Below are 27,462 nucleotides of genomic sequence, written 5' to 3'. Positions count from 1 at the left end.
TCTGCTGTCAATGGCTGTCCGGTTTGCCCTGGGAAGTGTGTGGTTGCCTCGTGTGCCCAAGCAAGCGCCACCCTGCAAATGCCACTTGAGCCGGCCCAAAGCCGAGTCAGGCTATCGCCCATTGCAGCAACTGGACAGAAAGTCCTGTTAGCGCGTTTCATTGCTGCTCTGGCACAGAGCGAGCAATCTGGTGCAGAGCAGCTGAGTCATAGTTCACTTCTAAAAGTTCACTTCTTTAGTTAGCTGTCTGTCACTTTCAGGTCTCTCCCATTATGGTGGGGAGGGGGACCGCTGAAGGCCAGACGGGGAAGAGCAGCGGCACATTTGGGCAGTTGCTCTGGGGTGGGCGCTGCTGGGCAGTCCAAGTCCAGAGCTTAACAAGCAGAGGCCAGACCCAGTGTTTTGGGGAGAGGATAAACACTGACGTGAGGTCTGACGACTGGGCCTGTTTCAGTGGCCCATTAGAAAGGGGAACTTCATCGGCGTGCCTTGTTCTCATAGCTGAGTGCTCTCTAGCTCACCGATTACCTCACTGTGCAAACCGCTTTCCTGCCAGGCTGCTGCAGCTGCCCCCTCCCCGGCTCGGCCGCATCACGCGCTGTCCGCGGCCTGCGCTTTGCAGGGGCCGTGCTGCCCCTCCGGCCGCCTCACCGGGAGGGGGCTGCGCTCCCTACGGCGCGGACAGGCCGCGCCGGGGAAGTCCAGCACTTCCACGGGGGGGGGGGGGGGGGGGGGGGGGGGGGGTGTCGGTCCGTGTCCTTCCCCACGGGCTGGCAGTAGCATGCCAGGCTCCTGCGCGCTGCTTCTCTACGCTCCCGCACGTGCCCTGCCCGCGGCGGCTGCGCCCCGCCTCGTGCCTGCAGCGGTGGCTGTGTCTGCACCACCTGTAACTCAGGTGGGAGCTGAGGTCCAGCCGCGGTGCAGGGCAGGTGTCCGCAGCGCAGCACCGAGCGCCCGGCTCGTGGCGGGGCGGCGGCAGCGGCTCCGGGTGTCCGCGCTTCTCGCTACCAGCCCCGGTCACGGGCGGCAGCCGGAAGTGGCGGCTGGGGTCAGGGGGAGGTCACGCGGAAGCCGGAAGTGGCGGACGAAGTCAAGGGGAGGTCATGCGGTGGCCGGAAGCGGCGGCTGGGGTCAGAGGGAGGTCATACGGTGGCTGGAAGTGGCGGCCGAGGTCAGGGGGAGGTCACGCGGCAGCCAGAAGTGGCAGCTGGGGTCAGGGGGAGGTCACGCAGCAGCCGGAAGTGGCGGCTGAGGTCAGGGGTCACACGGGCGCCCCCGGCGGTGGCAGGGCGGCCCCGGCTGCAGCCGGGCAGACTCGTCCTGCTGCGGCAACAGAGACACAAAAAAACCCCCACCCCACCCACCACCCCCCCGCACCCTTGCAGTACTATCGGGGGCTGCTCCTGCCCGCCGCCGCGGGAGCTGCGCGAGGCAGAGGCGCTCGCCGCCCTAGCGCACCGCACCCCTGAGCGCCTGCCCTGCCCCGCAGCGGCTTGAGCCCTGCCTGGTGCCCCTGCCCCAGGTGCGGCACCGCCGGGACCCCTCTGCCGCCCAGGACCAGAGAGAGCAACAGCCCTGGGAAGAAACACAAACAACCAGCACCAGGAGTTGTTTGGAAGGAACAATTGCTTTCTTTTCTTTTTTTTAATAAAATGTACAAAGTAATAAAATTTCTTACATGAGGCGCTGTGACAGTTGTTACAGATGTTACAAAGATGATTCGGGCTTCCCGAGGGGCCTCACGGTGAAAGGCTGAGGAGCACTGAGTGGAAACAGAGAACATGAACACGACACACAGACCCACCTGCCCCGCGGCACCCCCGCTACCCGCCCCCCGCCCCGCGCTGTGCTGGTGGCCAGCTGTGCTGCCTCCGCTCCTGCCTGGCCACCTGCTCACATCGCGCTCTCTCGCACTGCAGCATCCCACGAGCACTCAACACGTACAGTACAGACTCCAAACTGAGGACCTGTCTGAGTAGCATGCATGCAAAAAAGGGAAAGGGAAAACCCAACCCAACCAACAACAACAGAGGTTTAAGGCTATGCATAAAACAAAATGAAGCAGTATCTTTAAAGCTAGGTAGCAAGTAGCATTTGTGAAACATAAGGCTTGGGGCTTATTGATTCTTCAGAACAGGTTTATTTGCTTTTCCTTCTTGAGCACCGATGCACCAATTTTCTTCCTTTGCTTGAATGGGGATTCTCTTTCCTTCCTGGCTTGGACATTTAACTCAGAGAAGTTATATTGGAGCGGCCTCCCGGGGGTGCGACAATGCGCTTGCTTGCTGAGCGAACACCTTCATCGATCTGGGTACCTGGAAGAGGACAAGAAAGCACAAAGGGAAGGAGGAAAGCGAAGTTAGAGCATTTTCTTCACAGGACTGAGCAGACAGGAAGCCTGAGGTCTCCCAGCAGGTCCCGCCATGTCCTTCATCATGGCTGTCTATGGTGACCTGCTCCACCTCTGCCTCCTGTAACAACCATGAGGAGAGCTGTGGCTTGAATTTCTCTCTAGAGGCCTCTCCTTGAATGGAGCCATAGGGCAAGGGATGGCTCTGATGCTGTTCTGGCACCTCCAGGCAAGCTGCAGCCAGAACCCTGTTACTGCAAGCTGCAAGCAGGGTGGAGGGTGGCTCCCACCACGGCCCCCAAGGGACACACGAGGCCTCACCCCGCCACACTCTGCTCTGGGGCTCAGCTTGCCCCACGCCATTCCCCAGCCACCCGCACCCCAACCCAGGCCCCGGGACGCAGGGCTGGGACGATGCGGCCGGTGGCTACGTGCTCCTCCAGCCCAGCCCAGCCCCTGCTCACGTTCACCTGACAGGCTGAATCCGGACTGGTGGAGGTTCCTGACGGGGGGCGTCTGCCGCGTGGGGGACCCCCGGGTTGACCCTGCAGGGGTGCCCCCTTTGGGGGTGGTGGTCAGGTCAAACACGGGTCCGTCATACATGCCCCGCGGCACAGCGTGCATCTCAGCCATCTGTTACCAGAGAAAACACAGGACGGTGACACTTCTCCTCCCGCAGCAAGCGTCCCCACCGCCACGAGCTGGATCAGGAGCTGACAGCACCGCACTCCAGCTACCCGCTGCAGAGGTAACTAACCCTCTGCCGCCCTGTGCCCCTCTGTCCTGCACACCAGAGGCCTCTGTGCAGCATGGATGCCTCCATCACCCCACAGCTCATTTTGTGTGACAGCCTCCCTCCATCCCCATCTGCAAAGTGTGCACAGGCCCTGTGCAACAGACAGCCCCTCAGCAGGAATGTATGCTGCATGGATGGGGAAGGGAGAAGGCCATTTCTTGTCAATCTCCAAGTTTTTAAATTAAGCTCCTCCCTTCAGACTCCTGCAGCAGCAGAACAAGGGAGCTACTGGACAGGCATCATCCACTGTTTACCCAGTCAAGCTTCCTGCCTCTGATGGTGGCACACAATCAACACTGAGGGCAAAGTTTCAGATATAAGTCAACTATAAGTCTGAAATGCACAGACTTGCAGCACTGATGCCAGGGTCCAGTGAGAAAAGCAGAGAGAAAAGCAATCAGCTACCAGGGAAAAGGGCAGTTCAGGCAAGCAGTGTCCAGCTCCCCCATTCTGCTGCCACCGGCCATCTCCTCACCTTCCTCCTGGCCTTGATCCGCTTGTAGACAAAGTCAGGGAAAGGACTGCTGGGCAGGAAGCGTCCAGTCCCCTGGGTCACATGCAGGTTGCCATCCTCCAACACAATCTTCCCCTGGCATATGACAACCAGCGGGGCCCCACGCAGCTCCATCCCTTCAAAGATGTTGTATTCAGCCACCTGCAGCAACCAGGTGATGGTGATCAGGAGAGACATGAGCACTGCGGCTCTGAACTAGAAGGCCTGTCCCTCAAGGCTGCTTCGTCCCCATACCCCTTTGCTGGAGTCACCAGTGCATGGAGAGGAAACCAGTAATAGCCTTGCCTGCTCGAGAGGCCTCTAGTTCACTACTCCATCACACTAAGGACCCACCACAGCCTCTGACATGAACGAAGACCTGCTGCCTCAGAGCTCAGTGTCAGCAAGGACTCGAACAACAAAGGAGGGCTTACCTAGGCTTGACGTAAGACATGAATAAAGTATGCTGGCAAAGCCAGGAGATGTTTGATTTGGAAGAGGAACCCAGATAAGGAGAAATGTGTGTCATTACATCTGCATGAGCAAAGTTCAGAAGAGCAACACAGTTGGGTGAGAAACACCCCGTGCACAGACCCCAGGGCTCAAAGACATCCTTCCTTGCATTCACAACTCACATCACCCAAAGCTTGTACTCAGTCCCTCCTTCTCAGAGCCAGGCCTGCGCTGCTGGCAGTGCTCAGCTGCTAATGACAAGGGCAACCTTTATACAAAGCTCCTCAGCAACCCCTCCCTCCAGCACTCCCATAGATAAGCAGAGGACTTACAGATTGATGGTTTTTTGCTGTGACAATCTTCACTGCATCAGGATCCCATATAACTAGATCACTGTCTGAGCCCACTGCTATTCTCCCTTTCCGTGGGTACAGGTTGAAGATTTTTGCAGCGTTAGTGCTTGTCACAGCCACAAACTGGTTTTCATCCATCTTTCCTGTGGCCTGCTCAGACACAAAGAGAATGAAGCAGTCTTTGGGGAAGGGGAAAAGAACCAGCCCGGGAAGCACTATGCTCACAGTCAAACACAAGATATCAACTAGCTTGGCCCAGACCCAGTATGTCTGTTCTTATTATTACCTTCAGATAGACAGACAGAAAAACTGAGGTATAAAAGGGAAGTGACTTGCTGAACCAACTTGGCAGGCTAGGGACTGCCTCAAACCAGGGATCTCAGCCCCCCACCTCCCACAAGAATCCTGCAGCACATGTATACTTCACAGGTCCTGGTTGTTCACCCTGAACCTGCTACACCTCCCTCTCTTGGTCTTGCTTGTTTTGCCTTACAAAGCCAGAAAGGAGATGTGCTGCTGAGTGTCCAGCTCTGCTAGAGACAAGAAAACAGGACATCCAAGGTGTCTGCCCATCCTGTCCAAACACTCTCCTTTCTCCCTGCTGTGCCTCTTACCACTGCCTTGTCCCAGATGACAGACATCCGTTCCTCTATGCCATTGGTCCCTTCTGGGATTGCTGTAAAGTTGTCTTTTCCAATTGCTTTCTGTGCAGTGCTGAACGTACAGTGGGCACTTCCCGAAACCTGGAGGTCACCACTGAAGGGTGAGGGCAACAAAAGCATCATCAGTCATTTTTTTGGTAAAACAAAAGCAGAGACACGAAGGACAAGGATTTCCTCTGTGCATGGACAGCCCCTAGTTCAATTCTCTATTTTACTCTACATCCCTGTTTCTACACTCCTCCTGCCTGGAGACTTCTGCACAACTCGGCCTCTGTGGTGGATGTGTTACCTGAGAGCCTGACACAGCACAGGGGCAGGAAAGCTCAGCCAGCACTGCACCATCCGCACGGGGCACAGACAGCATGCTGCACATGGAAATAAACAGCTGAGCTCTTGGGGAAAATGCCCTGAGGAACTGTATGAATACAGGAGAACAAGGTGGCCTTTGTGTCAAGCCACAAAATATCCTTCCATACCAGACTCAGTCATTTGCACTAATTCAAAGGGGAAAAATACCCAGAGTGGGTCAGAAAAACTATTTCTGGCAGCTTGTTGGGTTTTCTTGGGAGGGCAGCCTTCCTGTCACATGCAGAAGGGTTTTTTTTTTTTTCGATCTGAGGACTGTCCTCTAAAGCCAGCCCTTTCATGATGTATTGCCAACTCCTGCATCCCCAAGGGGCAGGCTTAACCTTCCCCTCCTCCAAGGGAAGCCTCTTGCTTACTGCAAACTGGAACTGGGGCCCTGAACAGCTCAGCAGCTACAGAGCTGGCAGGCTCTTCGCTCTGATGATACGCCAAGAGCAGGCCAGTGCTCCAGGCAGGTGAGAAGGCATGGCTACAGGTGCAGGTTTAGGTGGGGCTGAGCCTGCGCTGCACCGTTCATGCTGTTAGTCGTCCTGAGCGCAGAGGCCACCCCTGCCCTGGCTCCAGCGCTCTGGGAGGGAGACCCAGCACAGCTGAGCTGTTCTGTCCAGCTGGAGTTCACTGACGGCTCCTCTTAAACACAGCATGGACACTCGAAGCATGAGCTGCAGTAGGACAAACAGCTGGCAGCACAGACCAAAAAGATGTGCTTAAAAGTGTAGGCTGGCTCAAGTCTCAGCCTCTGGCCCAAGCCACAGCATCTCTCCCACATCACAGCCACAAAAGCAAACGTCCCCCCACAGCCAGACATAAATCTGCCAGTGAGATTACCCAAGTCAGGAGTCCCCCAAAAGCAGTTCTCTCCAGGGTGCTCGGAAAAGCTTCACTACTACACTTCACAGCAGCTGCCTGTTTAATGCTGTTTATAAAGAATCCCTTCTGCCCCGAAAAGGCCGCCAGTAAACTGAGATGCTTTAATCTGTCCTATTCCCCATGATGACAGCAGAGGGCAGAAACGGGCAGTGCGGGAACCTGATGGCCAGCAGAGCAGGGTGAGGAGTTGAACAGAGCTCTCTGGAAACCACCTGGCTGCTGCCGTTACTCGGAGAGCCAGGAGGACACATGGCAACTGGAAAGTCATCCTTGCTGGGTAAAAGGCAACCAAACCAGCCCAGGCCAGCTCCTAAAGCCACCTGCGAGAAGGAAATGACTGTGAGCGTTGGGCTCCCGGACTGGCTGCGCTGGAATACAGAACAACACATACACAAAGACCCTGTGCTCTGGGCTGTGAATCAGTCCTAATCCACTGGCAATCTCTATCTTCCCTTAATAATTTCTATCATATGTCTGACTGACTGTGAAGTCAGAGACCCCGGTCTATGACAAAACATCTTCCTAATCTCCACCAGATTTGTCCTCATGCAAGAAAAGCAGCCAGCCAGCCCAGCTGGAGCCTCTCCACATGCTGAAGCCTCACAGAAAATGACCTGGGAAAGGTGTCAGGACAGAGCATGGGACAGACATGTGTGGGCTGCAAGGACTCAGAAGTACTTGCCTCTCCTTTGGGGACTGGGGTAAATATGATACTGAAGTGGAAGTGAAGGACTAATAAACCAGTTCAGGAGCTGGGCTCACTTTTCCCTCTCCCAGTCCTTAAGATTTGCACCTATTTCATTCTTCCAGACTGAGTGGAGGCCCATGTAGCTCATTCACCACAGCAAAATCCAGGGTGAACTGCATATTCAGACCCCAAATCCACTGGCACCTCTCTTATGCCAGCCATGACATCTCAGTACATATCCAGCAATGCCTCTCCATCCTGGCACAACCCAGGTTTATCCTAAATCACCGTTCTGCCAATACTCCTTTTACTGACTCACCATCCCTTGTTCATCTAGTCAGAGATTTTTCTAGCATTAGCTCAAAGGTTATTTCCATTTAAAACTGCCTCAGTGTCAGATGTCCACTGGCTAACACGGACCAGCTGCCACATACACAATTCAGCAAGCAAACACTGAGTGAAAGGAGTTTGTGATTCACGCACGGCATGTGGATACAGACAGCAATGGACTCTGCTCCTTGCTGCTGAGCTTTCCTCGCCAGTGAGAAGATGGAGTGTAACTCTTTGAGAGAAAGGTCAAGTCAAAGTGCTGAGGTGATTTTATTACTTGCTCTGTATTTTCAACAGATCCCTTCCCCACACCCTGCCCTAAGGGTGAAAAAAGCTCTACCATCCCCGTCAGATGTGCATGGGCTGTCCTTAAAGGCCTTGTGCACTTTGTATGTGGTACAACTGCTTACCCATATGGGTGAGAGAAAAATCTGCCTTTTATTCAACACAGTGGATTCATGCTAGTTAATGGATACCCTGTAACTCCAGATCTTTTTCTGCACAGTTGCAACCCAGGCGGTCATTCCCAATCCTATTTTTGAAGAGGGGCTACTCCAGCTTACAAGCAAGCACAGGGTTTTATTGGGAGGGCAGCCTTCCTTTGCACTTGCTTCTATTTAGTAGCATAGACCTAATTTGTCAAGATCAGAGTGAATGCCCTGTTACTGACAAATCTATATTAGCTGGTTCTCATTTCTTTGCCTTCTTCTGGGCACTTAAATGGTTCATGAATACTTGTCCCAGTAATTTTCTTGTTACTGATGTTTAACTTATGGTGCCTCCCCCTGACATCTCATCAGGCAGCTCATTAAATAATCTACAGTGAAGTGATGCAGGCTGGACTAATGTCTAAGTTACCCAAATACTCTATAACCTCTTCCTTCCTTATTCAAGGCAAAGGCCTGCTCCTTTCTTACTAGCAGTATCAGCCGTTACAGCCATCTGCACAGGGGAAATTTTCTGTGCCTGCCAGTCACCTACCTGGCCAGGAGGGAGTTGATGTAGTCGGGGGTTGTTGGGTCTGGGCTCAGAGGTGGGGAGGTCACAAACGCCGCAGCCTTGGCCCAGTTCTTGCTCCAGTAGTGTGTCCCATCAATCCCAAGACTAGCTGTGATTGGCTCGCCAAACACTACGTTGCCTGGAAAAGGGGACAAAATGGATCTTGTTTTGGCAGAGTCTTGAGACTTTCTCCCTTGCAGGGTTATGAACAGCTCGGCACATGCCCAGAGGACCCCCTAAGCCCCTACCAGCCTGTCCTGCGTTATCTGCTTTGATTTCAGGAACTGGAGCAGACAGAAGGGACTCCACAAGGCCCACAGTGGTATCAAGAGGAAGCCCTGACTACCACCACTGTATGCACAGGAACCAGGAACCGTCCCAGTTCAGCTATTCAAGGGTGCAGAGTCTCTGCTGGCACTGGAAGCCTGGAGGGAGCACAGAGCAGGAAGACACAGCCTCAGAGAGCTGTATTCTCCAGCAGATACCACACACACATGAATGATGCCAGCAGCTTGGCCTCCTGCTACTGCAGGTTGTTGCTTCGAGACTTGAGCTGCCTTTGCAACGTGCCTCAGCAGAGAAGCCTCCTGGTGCCCTCTGATCCGTTCTGCAAGGCTGGCTGCTCCAGCATCACAGCTCTGCTTGCTAGAGGCACTTCACCCTGGTGACTTTCAGCCCAGCAGTGACACAGCCACATTTCAGAGCTGACACACAGCACAGAAATACCTGGCAGGAGCCAGGTAATTCTAGTAAGAAGCAACAGCTCACAATGGGGGAGGCAGACCCACAATGCTGTCTGACACCTAATCCACACTAAGCCGATGGTCAAAGCTCTCACAATGTCTTCCGTTGTCCTCTCCTTCAATTTCTCCTTCCTTATCCCTTGTAAATATTTAGCAAGTGCCATCAGAGTGCTGGCTGACTCTGCTCTCCCTGATCCTGTTTCTCACTTGCATACTGGTTCTTTTCAGACATATCCTGGAGTCTGACTCCAGGGACAGAGCAGGTGAGAGTGCAGCAGCTGGTGACCGAGGGCTTTCTGCAGGCCAGGGCTCGTCACACTGATAAACTAGGGTGGGGACTGCAAAATTGTGCTCTTCTTTCCAAACAGTCTCTGCAGTCTGGCTGCAATGCTTCTGGCATACATTTATCATTGTTTAGTCTCATAGTTACCAGTCCCACCCAGATCCTCTCTACAAATACATTTTCTACATTTTCTTTGTCCTTTTGTAGAGGTCATAGATCCTCAGAGTCTCACTACCATTCAGGAACTCCAGAGTAGATAGTGCAGGAGGGTGCGGAGCTCCTTCACTCCTCATCAGCTGGAACCCCAGTCTTGAAGAAGCCCACACTGGCAGAATGCTCCAGGTGGCTAAGCCAGAACTGGTGCAGCTTCCCATAAGCTCACCTAGCACAATCCATGGCTTTTGTGGACCAGCACCATCCTACAGTCCTGCTCATAAGTGTGTCTCACTCTGCACATGTGTCTGCATGCATGTGTTTCCTTTCTGCCAGTGGCAGGAGTGAGGGATGTGAGCAGGGCTGTTGCCACTCCTCACACCCAAGGTCTTGTGCAGAGAGAACAGTTTCTGTCAGCCTCCTTGTTCACCACCTCTTGGGGAGGAGAGGCAAGCTGAATGTAGGTGCGTATGTGCCTGCATGTGTGGGAAGGGACTCCTTGTGCTCCAGTGCCAGATGGAGCTCCCATCCATCCAAAAAGGCCCCCAGGCACCTCCTCAAGGGCCGCCACATCAAGCAGAGGTTGGGGCTATATACAGCAGCTCAGATCATGTGCACATGGATGGGATGAGTCTCCTCGCTTAGAGAACCCTTCACAGCCGCAGATAAACTTTGGTATTTAGAGCACCATCCTCACCCACAGCCCACACATTTGTGTTACCTGATGTGACAATAGAAGGTGGCTCCAAGCGGCTGGTGCCGTGTCCCTTTGCCCCTTCACAAGAGTTAGGTAAATCCCTGAACTACCTGCAACCCCATTAGACTGCTTTCAAGGCACAAGTCTCCTTCTTGGCAAAAAACAGGAGGACGGGGGACTGCTGAACTCAGCTGTTCAGGATCCCAGGGTGACAGCAAGGCTGTATGCAGCAGCAGCTGCTCACCTTTTTTCCTGGCTTGCGAGATGAGGTCAGCAGCACTTTTACTCATCACTTTAGTCACATACAGAGGGCAGTTGGTCTGGCTGGCAATAGTGATGGCCCGGAAGACAGCTTCTGCTTCCAGCTGGAAGAGAGAATGGCACATGACTTGCAGAGAAGCACCAGACTGACAGGGAGGAGCCCCTGCTCATCTCAGCATACCATGGATCACTGGTGACACCCTGTGCCCTCACTCTTATCCTTGCCACAGGACTGTCCTTCTCTCAAAGTGTTAAAACCCTCTGGTATGACTCCAGGCTCATAAGGATACTGTCGGGCTGATCAATATAGTCTTGGCTGCTTCCTTAGGATCCCCTCAATGTCCTCACCTGTTGCCCCTTGCACAACACAAGTGTTATACAGAAAAGACCCTTCACTCCAAAGATAAAACAGCTCTCAGTCACACTGCAGGACAGTTCACATGAAGTTCACCAGTTCAAGCTGCAATCTCAGCCAAGGAGCTCAATCTCAGTGCTACTTCATCAGCTAATCAACATTCAGCCTGAATTTGAACCCTGTAAAGATCTTTCACAGTGGTCTATCCAAATGATAACCCATTCAGTTCCTGCTTCCACTCAGGCAGCTTTTTAACAGCATTTTAGCACTTGTTATAGCAAGGAATTCCCTAAGGGCAAGTTAATCAGAGAGGTTTGAGGGGAAAACTTCAGTCTTCCTAGGGCCTGGCTCAAACCACAGGCTAGGGGCACACGATCCTTTGCAGGAGAGGGCCTGCTGGGTTTGTGCTCTAGCTGTGGCCAGCACAGGGAGCTGGATCCACTATGTTTTCCACTGCCAGGTTCCAGCTCTCTTCCCTGCTGACCAGAGGGGCCAGGGGGACTATTACCCATGTGTGACAGCAAGGCTCGGAGACATCTACCAGGCCTCTGAAGGGCCTGATGAAGGTTGGTCTGCTCCACTGGACCATTCCAGTGCCACTGGCTCTCCTGGTGCTCTGCTTGTTGTAACTGAACCTCATCCTGTCCATGGCTGGGGAGCAACAGCTACATCCTGGCAGGCTGTTCGTGTTGGGTCTATCTGTCCCACTATCTGGCTGCTGGTTCCATAGCCTGTTGCAACAGCCGCTCTGTGTTTCACTGTCTCGCTTGCTGTTAGAGCAGGGTGGATTTTCAGCACACAGGATATCTTTGGACTCTTACATCAGCCCTCGTTCAGCCTGAGCTCAACCCCGGAGGTTCTCCAAGTGTTTGCTCTACAGCTTGGCGTAAAGCTTTGGCATGAGAAAGTTCAAAACAGAAGCCTTAAAAAGACAATGTACCAATCAGCTAATTCCCTGGGGACACAGGGACTGCCAGCTGCAGGGAATGCAGTAAGCGCCTGTGGGCCAGGCAGCTGGTTATGCAAACCTGAGCTCTCCCAGAAGCTGGAGAAACAGACCACTTCACCCAGCTACACACACTAATCATACACCCTGCTTCGAAACTTTTAGGGGCTTATTTGAGACAAAGTTCATCAGCCTGGTTAAAAAGAGTTTTTCAACTTCTGTTCAAGACTGTTAAACAGAAATGCAAACAGTAAAATACTTTTACCAGTGCACTTACAAGCTTGTGCAGCCGATGAGCTTTAACACGTGGACAGGAGCAAACATGGCCATCACAACCACAATGAATCCACATTCTGGAGTGGCACTATCCTGCACTACCAAATCATCACCATGACCTGATACAAGAGTACGTCTTTAACCCCACCCCGTGAAGCTCACTTTGGGACAGAGCACACTCACTGAGCTCTGCAGCCACCCTTTGAATATTTTGCCACCACACAGTTGATTCAACCTACAGGCTTTGTGGAGGGCGGCAGTGTCATCTAACATTTTCCTAGGTAGAGGGTGTTCTGGAATAGAGAAGGGACACTGTTTATTTTCAAAGGTAATAAGATCTGGATTTGGCTGGACAGGCTATATCGAGAGCTTTCTTGTACTGTTCTCAGTTGCTTTATGCTTTAATGGCATTTCAAGATCAAACACTCAACAATCCTTTATCGGCTTTGGACAAGAACCGCAGGGCCTGTCTTACAATAATAGGACAGTTCTCAAATTCTGGCACAACCACAGTATCCCATAATTGTGCATTAGCTTGCCAGCTAGTGGCAAAAGGTCTAGAGCCATAAAAATCAACATCATTTTACACACAGAGGGAATCTAGTCAACTATATTTTACATTAAGTCTTTTCTCTGTACAGGAAAATACTTTACTGTCTCATACTTTGAAGACAATAAGCTCTGTATTATACTAGACTACATACATTGTTACCAGCCATAATACAATCATCTTCTCCTACTGTTAATTTAAGCCAACTGATTCTATTTCCAGGAGACCATAGAGTACAAATCTGTCCCTGTGCTCCCCTACTCAGAGCTTTGCTATTGTACCAATTTTCTATTGTTTCCTTCTTTCATGTGCTGTGGTAAGTTAAAAACAGTTCTGAGCAGGGAGCTATCTCAAGCTGACATTTAAAAAAAAAAAAAAGCCTAAAATTAGACTCAACTCACATTAATGAGCCAAATAGAATAGAAAAATACCCAGCGAGCTAAAATTAGAAATAATCTAATTAGTGTCTTGACAATAATTTGTATCCAGGAAATTCCCTCTCTCCTTCCCTCCCACTCCTTCCACCAATGACTTTGTCTGTCTGATTTTAACACACTTTAGACCTTAAGCAAAGGTTAGACAGAGAGAGGCTGCAATCTCTGTTTGCACTCTGAAAGACATGAATGGTGAATTTTTAGAGGGACTAACACTCATCATTTGATTCTTCTCAGGCCTTTTACACCAGTGGAATCATCTATAACAAATGAATGCCCAATAACTAGCCCTAAATGCTGCTACACCCATACAGATATTTTTTACTGATTATTTAATCTCCTGAAGACTCGGAAGCCCTTGTCTCTGCTAGGAGACTCAAGCAAGAACGAAAAATGTTCATCACCAAAGTGCAGCTCTCTCTTTCCTGAGCTGGTGATGAACAAGACAGTATTGCCTTGTATATACTGATAAATGGATATATATGCATACATACATACATACACATATATATACATACACACATACATGCACACACAGAGGCCTGTTTGGCCCCATTAAACTAAGCCCTACTACAACATGTGGGGAAAGCGCTTCGGTGCAACAGGGCTGGAACAGACATCTGTATCTTACCTCCTCAGGTCTGCTCAGCACGTGGCCCTCAGGACCAGTTATTCCCATCTCCAACATCCTGGTTTGTTCCTGGAACATTGAAAGGACAGAGGGTTGTTATGAGACTCCGAATCTAGTCACCACACAGAAAAGCAGATCCACCAGCACTGAACACTGCCTCTAGGACCGCCCTCACCTACAACCTGAGGACCCAGCATGCATGGTGAGTAATCTAGGCTTTCTGAGAGGTCACAGGGTTCAAGGGAAACAGTGAGGATGGGGAAACAGGAGTGCTTGGAGGGATCCTGGACACTGACTAGAAGGTCCTCTACGAAATAAGCAGAGAATGGAGGAAAAAGGGTTCAAAACTCCCCAGCTCCATGAACAGTGCTTGATACATTTACTGCCCCTTTCCCAGGCCCTCCCTGGCTCCTCTTCCAAAATGCAAGTAGAAACTACTAAGAAGAAAAAAAAAGTCAAAGCTAATAAAACTCAAAAATTCTCCTCCCAAGGACACTTCTGTGTCCCCCACTACTATTATTTAATCACTCAGGTGTCAGCAAGTGCTAAATCCTACCCTGTATCAGACTATGTAGATGTTGGGGGTGTGGGATGTTGGTTTCTGTATTAACAATAACCCAAATATTTTGATGTTATAAATAAGGACCATGGATAATTTTTCTGTGTGTTTGTGTAATTACTTGCATACCTCCCTTCTGTACCCTAGAGGCATTCTTCTCTCAGACACCCTCATTTCAAAGAGCTCTCTTAGACAGAGGTCAATAGAAATGTGCAGGGGGACATCATGGCATACCTGGACCTAAGCACTCAGGGATCTTGCTAGCCCTCACACCCATATCCAAGTGCTGTCACTGGCCTGCGGCAATGTATGTGTTTGCTCTCCACCTGCTACCTGACCCTTGATCTGCAGAAACTATGGACAGTTGCACAACAGGCCAAGAACTCTTCAAGCATTGCCGTGAGGTGTAAAGCAGATGCACAGCAACAGTAACAGTAAGCCTGCAAGCAAGATTTTTTAAATGTGCGTTTTCTTCTTCTTGTGTCCTGTACAGTACGGAGCATGTTATTGGCACTAAATAATGCCATCAGTCTGTGCCAGGACTGTGTAACTCTAGCAATGATAACAAGTACATGTACAGCTTTTAAAGAGTGTACTAAAGGATGAGATTGCACAGGGTGCAACTGGTGTGTGTTGCCTCCTCTGACGCTTTCTCTGCTGCAATGCAAATGCTGGGCAAAGGCTTGACGATATTCTTTTCAAGTCTTGCCCTTCACCTACCACAAAGCACTCTCCCACCATCCACAGCATGCCAGAGTGTCAGGTCTGGAGTCCTGTTTGTGCCCTATTTCTGTTCAGGCCATGCATCACCTCTCTTTCTCTACAACTTCCTTTCCTATGTTGATCGAGCTCTGGAGAAACACACTGACTGCAGCACCACTGAAAGTCAAAGGGACTGAAACTGGGAACAGAGAAGACAAATCCTCAACCCCTCCTCTTGGGAACAGCCACCAAGTTGATGACTAGAAGCTTCATGTCTGCAGTCTAATCTAATAGCACTCTGAACCCCTCACAGGCTTGTAATGTTCTGTTTCAATCAATGCTGACAGAAGGAAGCAGCTTCCAGGGCTGTGAAGTGTCAGTAAATCTAATAGCTTTGGGGTGTCTTGTGGGTAGATTGCTGAAATAGAGATAACCTCTAGTGAGGACCATGCCTTCGATCACTCTTTGTTTTTATGTGAAACAGCCATCAGATTGGGCAGTGGAGCCCTAAAAAGTCCAAAGAAAAACTGATTCTTGTCATCTGAGAGGATGTTGAAAGACTGACCTCTTAATTCACACTCCTTCACCTCCCAAGAATAGGAAAAGAGACAGGAAGAGACAAGTAGTTATAGAGCATAACTGAGCAATGTCTTCCCCAGTCTTAACAAACATCGATGCATTTGGACTTTATCTCATCCAGTACCAATTACAACACAGTAGACCAACACAACCTACCCATTTGACCCCTAAACAGCATCTCTTCATAACAATTCCCTTGCAAATCCAGCTCCTTTAGCTGACTGCCTGCTTACAGCAGGGAGAAAATTCTTCTCTTGCTGTAACACTTTTCAAATACATTTTAACTCTCTGAACTGATTGTGTGCAATGCAAAGGCCTTTGTCTCTCTCTACTGAAAAAGAGCTGCGATTAGAGTGAACGTACCATACTCAATGGCCTATTCTGTTCCACTAGGGTAATAGCTAATGCACTGTTTCAGCTTTTCTTACACTGAACTGAGCTGTCTACCAGATTCTGCATTTAGCAAAGGAACATAAATGAGCTTTGTTTTTATCCAAAAGTAAGTAAAATGTCTCTCGTTTATTGCTCAAAAGCTGCAACACAGTTCCTTTGAGCCTCACAGAAGCTAATATGAAAATATGAGAAGCTCATCCAGATGGAAAATATTAATCTTTTCCTGATAGGGGTTAGAGTAGCTATTGCTGGCGACAACATGTCTGGCACAAAAACAAATGGCCTCCACACAACGCTGGCACCGAGGAGTCTGTGGATGGAAAAGCCGTTCCCATGCAGGACAAGCCCAGATCGGGTCTCCTTCAGGGCAGGGCTGCTCCTGAGGACTTGCTCTTGAACCGGCTCGCGCCCTGAAGGCAGCTGGCACTTTGCAGCTCAGTTCTCTCCTTGCGCCCCTGTCTTTCCTCTTCAGGAATAGTGTTCAAAGGCTTCCTGAGAAATCATCTCAGCCCTTCCGAAGAGAAAAGGCCATATACAGCCAAAGGCATCAAATTACAGAGAGCAACTGAATCACTTCTCAGCAAAATTAGCACGATGTTGCTGAAAACCGACACCGTGGAGCAGCAATCTAGTATCGCCACCCTGCACGAGGGGCTGGTGCCCAGCACTAGCACAACTCCGCTGCTGTTTGGGGACAGCAGGAAAAAAGCTAAAGCAGTTTTTAAAGGGCAACCAGTCAAAAGTGAGCAATTCCAAGGAAACAGTAGCGACTGGCTGCTGCTGTGCAAACCCACTGTAACCCGATGGGAAGCAGTGTGCAATCCCTGCATCTATCCCAGCTCTCACATATTGCTTTGAGACAAGGTAAAGCTCTAGCAGGGAGAAGATGCCTCTTTTCCAGGACACAGAGGTTTCAAATCTCTTTTCTCACTCATTTCATTCACAAAACAGCAAAAGCTTTATAAAAAACAAATTCCCAAATTATCTTGTGCTTCTTTTAAACCCAGCTATTTTATATTTCCTGTATTCTGGCAGAAAAGTTCTGCCTGTTCCAACACGATGCTGCTTAATGAATTAATTTCCTAAAACTTTTTTTAAAAAAGTGGCAACTTGGACTGATTCAGCCAAAGCTGAATCAAAAAAATAACTTTTATTGTGAGAAGAAAATTCTACAAAGTTGGTAAAAACAAAGAAATGAAAATTAAGGCTAAATTAAGCTTTTATTTTCTGATGATGGGCAAGGAGCAACTTGGATAATTTGAAAAAAATTGTGAGAAACCTATTTCACTTTTGGAGTTTCACTGGGGGGGGGGGATAGTGGCTGTTCTGAGCTCATCTGTAAAAGCCTGTCTTTCTAACACCATAAGAAACTGCCTACTTAAGGAAAAAACTATTGCCAATGTTTTTTTTTTCCTTTTAAATGTCATAAAAATATTTTCCTTGATCTTCAGTTTCATTGTACTTTTTTTTAAACAAGTTGAAATGTTTGGCTGTATCTGATATCCCCTTAAATAATTTGAATTTTTACTATCTTTAGAAAAGAAAATCACGTTTGTGATAACAGAAGAATCATATGCTCCAAAACACGTGTCCTTTTGATTTCTTTAGGTTGTGTGTTGTGTTCATATGAAATGGGCTCTGATCCTATTGTTCCACAGAAACAAAACATTGAAACACCATGAGCCAGTTTCTCTATGCTGACATGCAGATCAATGCCCTGAAGAACTGAGCTTAAATGTCTTGCAACCTCCTTACTGCAATTCCCACCAGATACTTCACAGCAGAAAACCTTTGTAAATCTAGTATCACTGTCAAGCAGCATCAAAGAGATCATCTTTAAAAAGATGCCCAGGCAGCTTTAGCGTCCTTTGCTAATATATTGCCTCAAATCTGTCTGCTTAGGCTAGATTTTCAGTCCCTGCATAACAAGAATAGTAATTACCTGTGCAATTATATCTCCATTTTCAGCATGAACTTGAGCTATGGCACCCAGCTCTCCCAGGCAGCTGAATATCTCATACAACTAAAACAGAGACAAGAAAAAAATGGTTACTACTCCGACACATTCCCCTGGCTTGTGCATGACCTTAAAGATCCCCACAATGCATCTTTCAACAGAAAACTTTGGCAGCCTGCAGGGAGGGGGCAGTGTGGAGAGGAAGGATTCAGTGTCAGCCACTCAAAGACCACGCTCTGTGGTCATGTCGGGTGGTGCTTTCGGAAAGCCACCTGCACCCACTGATGCTCTTCATAATCTCAAATCCAACTCCCTGCTTGCCATCTTCACAGTGGAAGTTCAGTCACACTGCTGCATGTGGCTGATAAACTGGACTCACTGCTGTGCAGGAGAGTCCAAGGACCACAAGTCTGAATGAAGAGAGCAAGGATAAAAGGAGCAGTGGCTGCAAGCCTTCTACAAAAACTATGTGGACTGCATCTCACCCCAGACCTCTCTATGTTACAATTACTCAGTATTACAACTGTTTTTCCAGCTACTGCTCTACTAAAACACAACCAAAGTGGTAATGGAGCTCTTACCTCTGTGTTTGACATCTGGTACAAATCCTTGTAGGCCATATAAACCATGAAGGAGTTAATTCCTAGGGGACAAGCAGAGAGGGGAAAAAAAAAAGTAGTGAGCTGAAGAAGTGAGTGCTCTCTCTCTCCCCGCAAATACATCCAAGGCATGTGAGAATTACTCAGACCTAATGGAATGGGAGCCTTTGGCAAGAGCAGGAGGTCAAGCAGAAGGTTGTCTGTTTTGGTTTGCTTTCCCTGTTAGTTTTTCTTCAAGACACTCACTCTCCATGCAGGATCCCAGCAGACATTCACAAACAAGAGGATGAAAGAAAGCAAAACCACTACCTGCTACTGGGCTGCAGCATTCGGCCCTGCACCCCGTAAGGACAGAGAAGAGAGCCCACAGTGGGTTCCTGTGAGGAACGGACCACCGATGCGGAAGGTTATGAGCAGAAGACACTTGGGACCAGTGGGCTTTTCCCTGGATGAGCACGGTCCCAGATATTTATACTTTCTTTACTTACAGCACCTTTGTGCTGAGGCTCTGAGCAAGACTTGTGCTCACTAGTAATCTGAGCTCTGATATTTTCCAAAGCACTCGCACATCCAATTTTTGTGAAATTCTTTCTTAAAATGCCAAGAATTCTGATGTTTTGTAACAATATTTTGACTTTTTTCCCAGGAGTGCACAGTACTTCACAAATACCATGAAATAACCCTCCTCCTACACCCACTCAGGACCATCCTTGCACTTAACAGGTGACAAGGAAGATGCAGCTCTGCTTAAGCTGACAGCGAGATGCCAGCAGGCGGGGACACGGCCCTGCCTCGCGCGCCATCCACAGCGCTGCACAGACCCTGCCACGCTGCCGTGGGGCCAGCGAGCCCAGGGGCAGGGGCAGACAACAGTGACAAGCGATGGGGGAGACGGCACGCAGCGAACCTTTTTCCTTGACCATCGTCTGCACTTCCTGCTTGACGCTGTCGTTCCAGTGGGTGATGTCCACGTGCAGGGAGTAGTCGCAGCAGGCCTTGCCGTCAGCCCACTCCCGCCACTTCTCGTAGGCATCTGCCAGGCTGGACTCGGGCTCCGGGAACACGTGGTCCACTGGAGAGGGCACAGCAGAGGTGTCAGGGAGGGTGCTCCTGGCCCTGGCAACCACCAGCTCCGCCAGTTAGCCTGCCCTCATTGCAGACCCCACTGCCTCCCCGCAAGTCACGGGGCACCTCCAAGGTCCCAGAGTTGTTTTCTGAGCTGCCACACACTATGGGCAAAATAAAACATCGAGGCAACTCTGAAGAGGTCCCCTGCCACCTCCATGATTTGCTTGGAGTCTTTCAAGTGCATTATCGGAAAGTAAAGGCTCTGTGCATTTCCTTAACAGCCTTTGGCACAGCACCAGGGGCTTTTACAGGCTACTGCTGAGAAATCAGCTGAAAGCTGAAGGGCCTTGTCCTTCTTCACCCCTACTTCCACCCTATTAAAACGTAGTGTTCTCCCACACTGCCACACTAATGCACCTTTTATTGCCCATGATGTAATTCTCACACCCTGTCGCAGTCCATTTTACATAACTTTCTTTTTTTTGGCCCACAGGGTAAAGAGAAACAGTGAGGGGAGGGCAAGAAACCCAATTCTTTACTGAAAAGATCAACAATTGCTCTTGCACCCCAAGAAACTCTGAAAAGTGCAGACAGCGGTGACCACTGCACAGGGAGTAAAACCTGGACTATAAACCACTGCACATCTGTGGCATTCTCCAGGGAAGAACCTAGAATTCCCTTTCCTTTTCAGTTAGCACTGTTTATTTCTCTGAGTGGTGCAGGATACTGGGGCATTGCTCTGTTCCTCTGCTCAGAGTCATCTGAGCACGCTGCCCTATTTTTATACAACAGAAAAAAATATATATTATGTCATTGTTCCTCTCAGGGGCATCAGTGCTGCAAACACTGCAACACTGCAGAACGCGGGATCTGAAGCTGGGCAAAGAGCCCCATGCAAATCTCCTTCCCCAGCACTTCAGTATCACTGAAGAGTCCCAAAGACTCATCCTGCTCCTCATTCTCTAGTCTGCAGAGCGCTGAATTTCAAAACCTTGTAAATGGAGGCAAACTGTACTTGCTGCTACACTGAACTCATACATCAGTCCCTGTTTGTACTCAGCAAAGACAGAGATCACTGAAAAGATGAGCACACTCTTGTGGATCTTTAAAATAAACAACACCAAGAAAAACAAACAGAAAAAGGAACAACTGGGCAACATTTCAAGAGTGCAACAAGAACAACAAAAACCCTTAAGACCGGGGAGTTCTATTTGGATTGGGGTTTTATTGCAAATACCTTCCACAGCTCAAAATAGGAGCATGTCCAAAATGCAGTGCAAAAAGCAGTCAGATGAGGGCTAACAAAAGCAATATCTAGCACTGGCACAGCTGGCCCACATTTGCACTGTTATTCTAATGCACACCCTGCCTCCCTCCCCAGGCATCACTCTGGTAAGAGAGCAAAATTTGGACCTTCCTTCCTCAGCCTCTCCAAGAGAGCTTTCAAGGTGTCCTATATCGCACCCGGTGGTTTACTGTTACCCAGTAATCAAGCAGAAGAGAATGCACTGAGAATTTTCATGTTTCAGTACCCAGAGGCATGTTTCATCCATTGGTCAAGAAAATTTACCTTCAGGGCCCTCCCTCTTTACTTCAGATGGATGAAAAGACACCAGCGTTCTGCTCCAGCCAGACCTGCCCTGTCACAACTTGCTGGTAGCAAAAGCAAGGGCTGCACACTTGGCTACATTTTTTCTTACAAACCCTTTTCCATCAGAGATGCCAAGGCAGGGAGAAATGTGGGATGGCCTGGCAAGGAGAGCAAGCACCCTCGACTGGGTCTCTGCATGAGATGCCTCTCAGATCTCAGCCACTTGCTTGCAAGTTTCTGAGCTTCCAGAGGGGCTCCCCTTCTCAACCCATCTCCCACATTTTTCCCAAATCTCAGATACATTCCTGTTCCCAATTGCTTGTGACATGTGCCTCCTCCACAGTCAGAACCACAGCCAGCTGTCGAGCATCCTTCTCCTTCCTCCAAACTTTCCCCTCTTTCTTGTCAGTTGTCATCTCTGTCCATTCCCACTGCCCCAGGTAGGAAGTCCAACACACCCCTCTTGGACTGTATTCTCTCTCTTCAATTTCTTACAATAATTGAAAAAAACCTCTGCACAAAACACAGAAGCCAATATCAAACAGATCCCATGCAAATTTAGGGTACTGAATGCAGCAGCGCTTTAACTGCCCTCAAAAGCACATCAGCCTGCTGGAGGCTGTCACAAAGAACCTGCCTGCTGCACTCACTGATCATAGTAGTTCCACCAGCCAGGGCTGCTTTTGTCCCTTGGAAGAAATCATCCACAGCTGTCATCCCCTTGTACGGCATCTGCAGGTGAGTGTGGACATCAATTCCTCCAGGGATCACCATCTTCCCATTGGCTTCTATGGTTTTGACCCCTCCAGGGACAATCAGATTGTCTCCAATTTGCCTGATGAGATCACATCAAGATGGTAAGCCACATGCAAAGGAAAACCAGCCACAATATGATCAAGCAATAGTTCAGCTAGGGAGCAGCCAAGACCAACTCCCCCTACCCAGCAGAAATGCCCCACTCCTTCCCGTTCCCATACCTGGACTTGCAGGTACCAACAGAGTGAAGCCACTGTGCAGCAAAATGCAGGATCCTCTTGCCTGCTTGAAACTACAATTTGCATAGTCTGGGGCAGGCTGCCATCTGTCAAACTACTTTAGTGGTGTCTGTGATGGCACCTGCTGTCTGGGACTGGCATTGGGTTGGGGTAGCTGGGGTGTGTGATCTGATGGGAACGCAGATTTCTGGAGCATATTATAAGAAACTTCCTAGGACACTTCATGCCCCACTGACTCAAGAGTCAGAAATCCCCAGAAGTTTTACTGGTGTAACATTTCTACCTGTTTGCCCAGGATGGATGTTCATGAAATCCCTCACATCAGCCCTGCTTCCAGTAAACTGCACCCCTAATCTCTCCTCTCCCCCTAGCCTTCTGCCCACCTTAAGTAAGGCTCAAGTCTGAGACTTACCTACAGAGAAACGTGATTTCCCAGCATAATGCCACAGCTGCTAGGCCAGCCCAGGGCCTGTCAGGGTTTTGTAATTCCATCCACAGAACTAAGTCCCAAGGGCAAAGGAAAGCCTCGCTCTGGGGAGCTGACAAGAAGTTCACAAAGTGCATGGACACGGCTGGCTGCCACATTTAGGGGCTCACTGCACAACCTGGAAGCACTGTGCTCACTCTCTTCCAGAAGAGCACAGAAAGAGGCCTTCCTGCTCCAGGACCTTCCCTTTCACTATCGGTCCTTCATGCACCTGAAGGACCTCTTTGCTATCAGCAGGGCCATGCTGTAGTGAAGGCAGTTAAAATCCTAAGTACCTAAAAGTATCTTCTGAGAACAACAAACCTGGATTGTTTCAGTATATATGTATTCGTAACTTAAAATACCCTTATTTATAGTCCTCTAGAGTTTGTGATGTTCTACCACATGACATTCTCCTCCCTGGACATAGCCAGTTCTCCTGCTGGCCAGGTCACCTGAATCTCAGGACTCCCCTCACTCAAACCACCCCCCTACACACCTCAATCCCTTTTTCTGCCCATACGTAGTGCTCAGCCTTCAAATCTCTTCTTTCAGAAATCCTATTTTCATCAAGCTTTCCTCAGTGTTCCTTGATAAATCAAGATAAAAGACAAATTGGTTTTAGGGGGAATTTCTGATTTCCTTGGCATACTAGGGAGGTGAATAAGGAGCATACTACATTTCCACATTTCATTCAACCTTAGCCAATCTACATTTTTTTCCTTAGAATACCAAACGTTCAGTAGACAGAACTGCTTGCTGTAATGTCTTCACGGCAATAAACCAGCAGCTCTTTGCACCTTTTTTATTAAGATGATTCCACCACCAAAGGATTCAAACTGCTCACTGTATCCTTACAAGGATTCACAAGTGAGTGTACTTCACCTCCAAGGCAATGAAATTCTGTGACCTCCAGGTTGAAGATGAGGCTAAGTCATTTGCACAAGGTTTCAAAAAAAGAGCTGTGCCACAGCAAGACCTGAAGCTGGGCTCTGATCCTTGCTCAGGTACTATTGCTAGTCTATCAAGATTGCTCTTGCCCATGAGCTTAAAGCAGCCTCATAAAAATACAATCCCTCTTCTTGAAAAGTATTTCTCTACTGCTGAACTTTTTAAAAATTCTATCTTGGAGAAGCAGAATATTTTCCTTTTACCATAGAGCAGGTAATGCTTTTTCAAGTTCCCCTGCTATACACTATCATGGTTCTTTGAATTCACCCAGCTTGGAGCTGGTCCCAGTGTAATGTATTTGCCACATCTGAACTGCAGCCTTTAAACAACGGAGTTATTACTGCACCTCTGTAACACACACAGAAGCCTGGGAGGCTCAGAGGTTTGCCTGTAATTCCCAAAAAATCTCAAAGATGTAGATGACCTGAAGCACAGCACTGTCCTTGTTAGTGCTAATAAATGGAATCTTGTGTACTATCATTCATGCTGATACTGTTAACCTGGGGCAAAACAGTAGCCAAAGATAAATTTTGTTCCTGGTGCAATTAGATACTACTTTGTTGTACAATGGATGCTGTGTCATGAAATCACCAGCCTGACTGCAATTCAGTCACTAGAATTACTATATAAACACGTCACACAATCATATATGTGCCCACACACACTGCAGAGAGCTGAGCCTCTAACCAGAGTGGGCTGGGTAAAATTATGAAGTTTTACCTGTTGGCAAGCTGGGTACAGACTACATCCACAAAAAATTCAATAACCATTCAGTCTGAAGCTGAGTTAATGGGAGATGGGGACAATACACTATGTAAATCCCATACTTACTTTATGAGACCATCTTCCATGTAAATATCAGCATAGAATGACTGGTCATCGTTGACTATTCTCCCTCCTTTAATAAGGAGACGATCACTCTGTGAAGGGAGAAAAATAAAGCAGTCATCCATACTAGGCAATATATGCATTTCATGTGTTTCTTACCTGCTAGTACAGCACCTTTCCTGGGAGCTACCCAATTGCATTAGACAGCTCACCCCAACAGTGGATACTGCAAAGTTCACATCTGTATGGATGCTTAAAACAACAGGAAGGGCAAGGACTGAAAAATGTATATTCACAGGGCTGTTTCTGTATGAACCAGGTATTGCCAGAAACACCATGGAGATGGAATTAATATAAAGGAGAAGCTCTGGGGACTCAGCAAATATGTTTCTATAAGATACACAGACAGAAATCAAAAGCTTCCTAGACCAGGTCATTATGCACATAATTCTGCAGACAACACAAACCACATACCAGTATTTAGAGCAAGTTCGTTATCAAGGGCAGTCCTATATCCTTAAATCTTATCCAAATACCATACAAAATAAGTTCCATTAAAAAAGACAATTTATCTCATCTGTTAACACCTTGCAAAGACCACCAACAGAACAGACACTTACTGGCAGCCCTGAAGATGATGCATCTGTTGTTGGAATCTGTCCCTCCCATACAATACTCAGAGTGGTCCTTCCTGGATAATGCTGTTTTACAGCTTCATAGACCCACATGAGGAGGTATCAAGCTGTGTTCCTGTCTCATCACTTACCACTTTCTCTGTTCTCCTAACAATGTAAATGACCAGCAGCTTCCTCCAAAGCAGCACAGCCTGGCTGCCCACCGACAAGACAAAGGAGGGGCATCCAAACTAGAATTGTTCTTACCTCTCTTCCTGTGTTCATGCTTTTGGATCTGGGCAACCCAGCATATACTGACAGGATAAAAACAGCTACTGCCTTAAGTAGCAAAATTAAGGCAAAACCAGTAAGAGCTGAGACTTCATTTGGAAATACCAAACCTTTTCAGCAATTTGAACCCCTGAGAACTAACGAGTTACTAAATGCATGTTTGGGGCAGGGGTTTCATAGGCTTTGCACAGTTCTGGCAAACATGTTCAAAGGTCTTTTTAAAACAGGACTTCTAATATTGCATAGGCTTAAAACTCAGTTCCCTTTGGACTAATTTACTATGCTACTGCAGACAGCAGAGAGACAGTAAAGGTACAACATACAAAGCTGAGGGAACTCTGCAGCAAAGATCAGCTAAGATGGAATTGACTCCTGTGCAGCATATGAAACGACTGAGAGAAAACTTCTGTGTTCGCTAGGGAGGTGGGATGTGACCCAGAAATTAGCTACCCCAAAGGAGAAGAACCTCCTGACTACAGACCACTCAACTCAGTAAGTGACATCAGCTGGCAACTCTCCAGCTTTCAAGCTTCCTTTACTTTCCTCTCAGCTCCCTTGGGTGCCTGCAGCCTAGGTTTTGGCATCTGCAGGTGGTGCAAGTCCCCTTCCACAGCCAGACCCTGGCCCTAAGCGACTTCAGTGGGGCTCACCTGTCAGGCTCACTCTGTGAATGCTCTTGCACAATTAATTCCTCTGCAGGGAACTGGGTTTGTTCTTTATCGACTGCCCCTGGGGTGAACTATGAAAATATCACCATAGCAATGGTAATTTGCAACCTACATCCTGGTAATAGTAGGATATGAGAGAATCCCCTCATATCGCTGCAGCTTATAACCACCAAAGCCCTGAAACCTATGTGTGTTTTTATGACGCTCTCATTCACGTATTGTTGAGACAAAGAAAATGGGTGGGGAAAGGACTGTAACAAGCGGAGCTCTTAACCTGAACTGCATCTTAGTCCTGGTCAAGAGGAACGAGTGCTCAGGAATTAGTCACGGTCTCTCCTCATCTAGCATGCAGGGGCTTTTCCACCCTTATGCTGGTTACCAGCGATTTTAGTCCCAACAATTGAGACTTGCCTTCCCCACTCAGCACAGCTTAGCACAGAGCAGAAACGTAACCTCCTACCAGGAAAAACAAACAGCTAAAGCCGTTATCCTCTTCCTGTCCCAGCTTGGTCTTCCCCACACAAACAGACCCAGAGCTCAGCTGACGAGAGCCCAAGCATCAGATGCAGGGCTGCGGCAGAGCAGTTCGTGTCATGGGATGGCTCTGGAAGCAGGGACATGCTGCTGGCTGCAGACCTCCTTGCACATCTCCAAACGGCTGACTTCTGACAGATCACAACCCCTGAGAAGAGATACTAGCCCCAACTAGACACTTACAAAATCATTAGCGCCTTTCATTTGCCTATGTTGTCCTGATTTATAGTAAAGATAGGAGCACAGTTGGGCACAGGCTAGCCCCAGTGTCCTGGGTTTTAGGGCTCGCTCTCACAGTCAGCACTGTGCATCTCTCAGATGTGCACACGTGCGGAGCCAAGGGCACTCAGCTTTGGGGCCTGAGGACCCTGAACTGTCCCTGAATGGAAATGGATGCTGTTGACGAGCCACTTTTTCTCCTCCTCCCTGGCACAAGTTACTTAGCAGCTTCTTTGTTTTGCGTCTATCCAAATGTTGTCTCACTAATAACAATGTTATTTTAAGTTCAAAAAACCCTAGAAGTATGAAGTGTAACTGCAGCCAGTTGCTTATAGACTGTAAATCACAGGAGGAAGGTAACTGAGCCACGGCTCCTATGGATGCAAGTGAACAGCATTTAAGCAACACTGCAAGAAATGTAGATAGAAATTACCATGCAACAGTATCAGGAATAATCCCTCTCCAGAAGCCTTCTGGTGATAACCATGGATGAATCCTGTTCATAAAAATCCATGGTTCATGTAACAGTTTAAGCATGTGATTGCTCTTCTCTCGCCCATGCTCACACACATCTGGCACCTGACGGAGGCACTGTTCTCCCAAGTTCTCCAGCAGACAGCAGAACCTTGACACACACCACAAACTTCCACAGCAAGACCCAGGTTTGTATTAAGTCATTCGCCAGAAATAAACAGTATAAGCAGCGTTTTGGGCTGAACCATCTGAATTCCCAGTGCCAATGCTCAATCTGTCCGTAGA

The 27,462-nt window shown here is 48.7% G+C and overlaps 1 protein-coding gene across 3 annotated transcripts in view; it reads right to left on the bottom strand.

Moving 5' to 3' along the window:
• Window positions 1-1,608: 1,608 nt before the first annotated feature.
• DPYSL3 (dihydropyrimidinase like 3) overlaps window positions 1,609-27,462 on the bottom strand; it is a 52,001-nt gene continuing 26,147 nt past the window's right edge. For 2 of the 3 annotated variants that reach the window (XM_067305117.1, XM_067305119.1), the window contains exons 2-14: window positions 24,381-24,469; window positions 21,788-21,972; window positions 19,386-19,550; window positions 18,461-18,522; window positions 17,865-17,945; window positions 13,690-13,758; window positions 10,481-10,601; window positions 8,343-8,499; window positions 5,060-5,201; window positions 4,425-4,595; window positions 3,622-3,801; window positions 2,821-2,983; window positions 1,609-2,315 (exon numbers count right to left, since the gene is read on the bottom strand). In XM_067305117.1, coding sequence (XP_067161218.1) covers window positions 2,227-2,315; window positions 2,821-2,983; window positions 3,622-3,801; window positions 4,425-4,595; window positions 5,060-5,201; window positions 8,343-8,499; window positions 10,481-10,601; window positions 13,690-13,758; window positions 17,865-17,945; window positions 18,461-18,522; window positions 19,386-19,550; window positions 21,788-21,972; window positions 24,381-24,469 — 1,674 coding nt within the window. In that variant the 3' untranslated portion in view covers window positions 1,609-2,226. Of the gene's footprint in view, window positions 2,316-2,820; window positions 2,984-3,621; window positions 3,802-4,424; window positions 4,596-5,059; window positions 5,202-8,342; window positions 8,500-10,480; window positions 10,602-13,689; window positions 13,759-17,864; window positions 17,946-18,460; window positions 18,523-19,385; window positions 19,551-21,787; window positions 21,973-24,380; window positions 24,470-27,136; window positions 27,155-27,462 lie in introns of those variants that run through there. The other variant, XM_013945939.2, reaches the window with a different exon arrangement.

This window comes from Apteryx mantelli, chromosome 14 (genome assembly GCF_036417845.1).
Source record: "Apteryx mantelli isolate bAptMan1 chromosome 14, bAptMan1.hap1, whole genome shotgun sequence".
Lineage (NCBI taxonomy): Eukaryota > Metazoa > Chordata > Aves > Apterygiformes > Apterygidae > Apteryx > Apteryx mantelli.
This window is presented reverse-complemented; position numbering and strand designations above follow the sequence as displayed.